Raw genomic sequence first — 6,751 nt, 5'->3', positions numbered from 1 at the left:
GTGCCCCAACTAAGAGGCCGAGATCCAGCGTGCCCCAACTAAGAGGCCGAGATCCAGCGTGCCCCAACTAAGAGGCCGAGATCCAGCGTGCCCCAACTAAGAGGCCGAGATCCAGTGTGCCCCAACTAAGAGGCCGAGCAGCGAAAATAAACAAAGAAAAAAAAGCCACCCCAAAACAAAAATAACCCCCCCAGCGTGTGGGGAGGGTGAAATGGGTCAAAGTGGTCCAGAGGTACACACTTTCAGTTCCAGATGATCCCTGAACACTGCAGGGGTTGGGGTGCCACGTCCCTATCCCTTGTTGAAAATCCAAGTGCAAGTTCACTGCTGGCCACCGATCCAACCAGCTGCAGATCATACAGTACTGCAGCATTTACCACAGAAGAAGATCCATGTGTTTAAGTGCATCTGCACAGTGTCACTCAAGGATCAACTGTGTAAGAGAACTAAGTCCTGAGGATGTAACGCAAGGTGACTCCCGTTAACAACACTATATGTATGGTGATGTATGTTAATTAAATTTATTGTGGTGACCATTCTGCAATATATATACATATCCAATCATTACGCTGCACACCTGAAACTAACACCATGTTGCAGTATGTCAATTATATCTCAAAACAAAACAAAACCCAAACCAACAAAACTAGGGGCTTAAACAAAGCATAATTAAGAGTAAACTGATTAATTTTCCCCCCTCAAGACTAAAGTCACTTACTAGTGAAGCTTAACTCAATGTCAGCCGCTATATTACTATATTTTTAAATGTAAGATGTCAAAACATGAAAATGTTACAAGACAAACCAGTTATTAATGTTCCTAAATGAACACTGATATATCTGTGAGAATGTGCATGGCATGTGTGGCTATGTTTTTTTCTTCTGGAAAAGAAAACTATTTTTCACACCTTAAAAAAATTCAAAAAGTCTACATTTCTAGACATAAAATCATTTTACCTAAAAACTTGTCACAGAGTTCTGCCTATGGGAATTGAATTCTGCCTTTGACGCTTCTTAGAGAAAAGAAATACACATTGGAAAGCAACAAAAGTAAGCTAATTTTCCATTAAAACCTCTACTTTCCTGACAGAGATTTAAAGGTGAAAGTTTAATTCAAAATGTAAAGTCAAAACATACAAATATTTTTATTTCTCGAAATGAAATATATGGATTTAGATAAGAGGAGAACTGGCCAACTTAAATTTGTGAATATGTGATCAAAGTCTGTTTTTAAAATTTCTCATTGCTTTCCCCCAACCACCAAAACAGTTTTTTTTAATTGTCTTTTTGACTCCAAGTTAGCTTTGATGCTTCTGATGAATCAATCGATCGATCGATAAAAAGGCAAATGAAGGTAGCTGCATGCTCCATTACAGACCAGCTGGAGTTTGTTTGCCTTTTTGTTTTTCAAAGGACCAAAGGGAAATACACGAAGTCAGCCTACAACATCGGCATTACATGATATAAAATAAATTTAACACTGTCTCTGAAAGTGCTTTGCAGGCCGCACTGTAGTGCTTACACATAAGCATCGTTAACATTGCTAAACCACCGCAGAGAGAGGAACCTGTCCACACCATTTTAGCTCAAGTCACAGTGATTCAACAGAAAGGGCTCAGTCGCCCTGACTCAGCCGACAAGCATTTACACAGAACTGGGGCTGAAGTGCTGTATGAATCACCAAGACTGCAAGTAGGGAACCACACACACCCTTGTCCCACAGAATGCTGAGACTTCAGCATTTCTAAATAAACCATTTGTTGTTTAGTCCCTCAGTCGTGTCCGACTCTTTTGTAACCCCACGGACTGAAGCCCGCCGGGCTCCTCTGTCCATGGGATTTCCCAGGCAAGAATACTGGAGTGGGCTGCCATTTCCTTCTCCAGGGGATCTTCCCACGTCTCCTGCGTTGGCAGGTGGACTCTTTGCCACTGAGCCAGCAGGGAAGCCAAATAAAATGTTACATACCTTCATTTTGAAGACTGGCTGGAATTCTTTCAGAGTAGATAACAATTTAATTTGAACTGAGGCCCTTTCAGCTTCTTTACCGTCTGCAAAAACGTCAAAGAGGGCATCCAAGGCCTCCCCTGCTACCACAAGACAGGGGTCTTTGGTGGCAACCTCAAGCAGACAGTACCCGATGGTCTGGAGAAAACAAAACACAGCAAGGGATCGTCCAATATTCTAAGTCAGTTTTCAAAATAAGTACTAACTCTAAATGTGACGACAATTCACGCATAAAATTTTACATACAAATGCTAGGGGAAAAGTTAACATTTTTAAAAGACTAAAGACTTAACATATATTTACAAAAATACCAAGTATAATGTAAGCAAGATAAATTCAAAACCTTAGTTTATATTAGTGAACTAAGATCCATAAATGACCTATGAAAGACTGACACTGGAAATTATTAGATTTTCCCTTCTATCTATCTCCATCAAGAAGGCTTTTCCCATGGTGTCAAATGCATATAAACATTATCAGTAACAAAAAAAAACTCTTTTTAAATTATATGAGGAAACACTCAGACATTAAAAAAATAAAGAACATACAATCTCATTTTGCTTCACTGTGATGATTTTTAACATCCACTCATTTTTTTTATGATTAGCTAGCTATAGGAACAAACTATTCCCAATCTGAAGAACTGGTCAAGAGTAAAGTTATTTTATTTTGGTTGTTTTGCTTCACCGTTTACATCTTTAAGGGCAATGTGCACACCTGTTATTATGGGTGAGAGAGTGAAAATGCTGAGTCTGAAATACAGCTCTCCTGTAAATAACAGGGTGACTCTGGGACCTTGCTACTCACTCTGGACTTCCATTTTCTCATCTAAATTTAAGTGGGCAAGAAAACCTCTAGGAGAGTATTTAAATTTAATATCCCATTGGGACTTCTCTGGTGGTACAGTGGTTGAGAATCCGCCTGCCAAAGCAGAGGACACAGGTTCAGTTCCTGGTTCGGGAAGATCCAACATGCTGGGGAGCAGTTAGGCCGCGTGCCACAACCACTGAGTCTGCGCTCCGGAGCCCAGGAGCCACAGCTACTGAAGCCCGAGTGCCCAAGAGCCCGCGCTGGGCAACAAGGGAAGGCCCTGCAATGAGAAGTCTGCACTGAAACGAAGAGTTGCTCCCGCTCACTCCAACTAGAGAAAGCCCACACGCACCAACGAAGACCAAGCACTGCCAAAAATATAAATAATAAATACATTTAATATCCTATATAAACATGGAATGTACAGCATCACCTATGAAGTAGTCTTACTGAAAAAGTTGAACCTGAATCTAACCTAGCCTTTAGATCTAAACTCCACTCTGCAGGAAATTCAGAAGATAAAGGAACAAACTTAACGCCACAGGGAGGCAATAGGACAAATCAGCAAGGCTGAACACTAGGAGCCAACTGACCCCGAAGCTGCGGGAGAAAGAGGCGGCATGTGGGAGGTACTAGACGGGGCAAAGCCCTCAATGAAGAGAGACTGCAGTCAGTTCAGTTGCTCGGTCGTGCCTGACTCTGCGACCCCATGAATCGCAGCACGCCAGGCCTCCCTGTCCATCACCAATTCCCAGAGTTCACCCAAACCCATGTCCATCGAGTCGGTGATGCCAGCTAACCATCTCATCCTCTGTCATCCCCTTCTCCTCCTGCCCCCAATCCCTCCCAGCATCAGGGTCTTTTCGAAGACCCCAAACCAAGCACAACATGGAGACCCGACTTAGATCCTGCTTTAAACAGACAGTCTATAAACAGTTATCTTGGGAACAACTGGAAGAATTTGAATATGGACCACATATTAAACATATTAAGAAATAACTGTGTATGGCATAATAATGGTGGCTATACAAAAAGGGATCAGCCCTGGGATTTCTTTGGAAGGAATGATGCTAAAGCTGAAACTCCAGTACTTTGGCCACCTCATGCGAAGAGTTGACTCATTGGAAAAGACTCTGATGCTGGGAGGGATTGGGAGCAGGAAGAGAAGGGGACGACAGGGGATGAGATGGCTGGATGACATCACTGACTTGATGGATGTGAGTCTGAGTGAACTCCGGGAGTTGGTGATGGACAGGGAGGCCTGGCGTGCTGCGATTCATGGGGTCGCAAACAGTCGGACACAACTGAGCGACTGATCTGATCTGATACAAAAAAACTGTGTTTTTAAGTCGTGCATACGGAATAACAGGGACACAATACCAGGATGTCATTAATTTAACACATTCAGCAGAGGAACTACTTTAAGTACATATGATAGAAAACTCATGGCTGTTAAATACGCTTGGTGGCTGTACAAAATTCACTGCGCTTTCTACTTTCATTCATGCTTGAAAATGTGACTAAATAAAAACATTTTGGAAATCTTACGTTATGCCTGAGAAAAATGTGCTGTTCCTCTAAAGTGGGCCTTGGACTTGAGAGTCTTAAGGGTTGGGAAGTGACTACACCTACACGTGCTCACTGGTATGTGTGTACATGTACAGACTGATACAGCCGTGCTCTCTCACTTAGGTCTATATGTTAGAATCTCTGGAGTGACACACAGGGAATGGGTAACAGTGGCGGCCTCTCTGGAGTGGAACTAGGGGACTGGAACTTCAGGAGTGATGTGCCTTAGCTTCCCTGGTGGCTCAACTGGTACAGAATCCGCCTGCAATGCGGGAGACCTGGGTTCGAACCCTGGGTTGGGAGATTCCCCGGAGAAGGAAAAGGCTACCCACTCTAGTATCCTGGCCTAAAAAATATAGTCCATGAGGTCACAAAGAGTCGGCCACGACTGAGCGACTTCACTTTCACTTTTCACTTTCCTGCACTGGAGAAGGAAATGGCAACCCTCTTCAGTGTTCTTGCCTGGAGAATCCCAGGGACGGGGGAGCCTGGTGGGCTGCCATCTATGGGGTCACACAGAGTCGGACACAACTGAAGCAACTTAGCAGCAGCAGCAGCAGCAGCAGAGCAACTTTCACTTTCAAATGGTCTGGATGTGCATATATCATCTTTTTGAAACAGGCGTCTAAAAAATACCAGTCACACTGGTAAGCTCTTAGCAAGTTAAGAAGTACTTTAGGGGCTTCCCTGGTGGCTCAGCAGTAAAGAATCTGCCTGCCAGTGCAGGAGACATGGGTTCGATCCCCAGTCTGGGAAGATCCCACATGCCCTGGGCAACTAAGCCCGTGCACCACAACTATTGAGCCCATGCACTGCAACTAGCGAAGCCCACGAGCCCTGAAGCCTGCGCTCCACAAAAGAGAAGCCACCACAATGAAAGCCTGTGCGCTGCAACTAGAGAAAAGCCTGCACAGCAAAGAAGACCCACTACAGCCAAAAATAAATAAATAAATTAAATTAAATTATATGTAAAAAAGAAATAACTTATAATAACCAGTTTATTATCCACTACCAGTAACCCACGCTTCGCCGATTACTTTTAGCACAAAGAAGGGTGACTTCACTATTACTGTCCCTTTAGTTACTAGGCGGTACCTCTGGCAGTGCAGTTGCTGAGCAACTTGCTTGGATCAAGTGCTGGAAGCAAACAGGCTGCGTGAGTTCCTTGTGTGCGGGCACTACCAGAGTCGCCGCTTAAAATTTATGGAGTGGTCTTGGGACGAACTGGGTGGCAAGGTGCAGACTGCACTTCAGCCTGGTGTGCTGGGAAAACTGTTTGGATTGCTCTATATCCGCAGGAGAATACAACGTGCACACAGTTTACGCAACAGTCAAAGCAGGGTCAACTTGAACAACTTTGAACCTTGGCCTTCCACTGAAGACAAATTTACTTTTGAGAAACATCTCCGGAATAAAGTTAAATGGCAAAATGCGACTCAACTCTTCAGTGTGACTCATGGAGTAAGATCAGGCCAAAGGGTATACTTTATAATATATCTTAATAAACAACTTCTTGATATGATTTCATCTCATGAAATCCACAGGAGATTTTAAAATCCACAGGAATGATTTTAAAGTCACTCTCCTCCCATTTTCAGTGATTTAATGGTTCAGGTTGGAAGCACAGTGTTTTACCTTTAGAGTGTCGAGTGTGCCATCTTCTTTGGCTAGGACGCTGCCTGTGATTCCTAAAATACTGACCACATTCACTCTCACCCCCACATTACTACTGCGGACGCCTGCTGTGCACAGCGTCATCAGCTGGTCGGGAGTCATGCACTGTTGAAAGAGAAGGAGAGAGTGTTTAGCGTGTGAAACTCGGCCAATTCCAACAGCACATGCCTTGGGATTGGCGAGAATCTCTTGTACCGGCGGCACGACTCTGCAAGTGACAAGAACACTGGGTGGGCAAGTTATTAAATATTCTAAACACTCCGAAAAACAACTAATTCTGCACCAGGATGAGGCCTGCTCACGTCACTGTCACCACTTACTCTATCATGGCTGGGAGCCTGTAAAAGAGCCTTCAGTTCCTGTTTGTCTCGTGTGAAGATTTTCATTCAAATGTAGACAGACCAAAGAGATTCTAACTTCTGTTCAACATTGGTCACCAAAAAAAAGAAAACGTTTTGAAAATGGAAATAGGATCATGCAGCTTTACTCAAAATGGGCTGAACCTACACAAGGCAAGAGCTAACTCTTGAGATTTCTGTGCTATGGTAGATTATTAAAGATTGTAAAATGCTTTCAATTACGTAGAGTTTCCATCACATAGTGATAACTTGTACTTTAAGCTGATTTGACTTCATTTTTGGCCGCACCATGCAGCATGTGGCATGTGGGATCTTCATTCCTCGACCAGGAATCA

General features: G+C 43.5%; 1 protein-coding gene across 1 annotated transcript in view; it reads right to left on the bottom strand.

Annotated features, from left to right (window-relative positions):
* Window positions 1–6,751, bottom strand: part of HEATR3 (HEAT repeat containing 3) — a 39,848-nt gene that overhangs the window by 3,136 nt on the left and 29,961 nt on the right. Inside the window, exons 12-13 of the mRNA XM_010855091.1 lie at window positions 6,019–6,162; window positions 1,966–2,142 (exon numbers count right to left, since the gene is read on the bottom strand). Coding sequence (XP_010853393.1) covers window positions 1,966–2,142; window positions 6,019–6,162 — 321 coding nt within the window. The remainder of the gene's footprint in view (window positions 1–1,965; window positions 2,143–6,018; window positions 6,163–6,751) is intronic.

Source organism: Bison bison, unplaced genomic scaffold (assembly GCF_000754665.1).
Source record: "Bison bison bison isolate TAMUID 2011002044 unplaced genomic scaffold, Bison_UMD1.0 scf7180017853731, whole genome shotgun sequence".
Taxonomy (NCBI): domain Eukaryota; kingdom Metazoa; phylum Chordata; class Mammalia; order Artiodactyla; family Bovidae; genus Bison; species Bison bison.
Note: the sequence above shows the minus strand (reverse complement) of the source record. Positions and strands in the feature narration are given on the sequence as shown.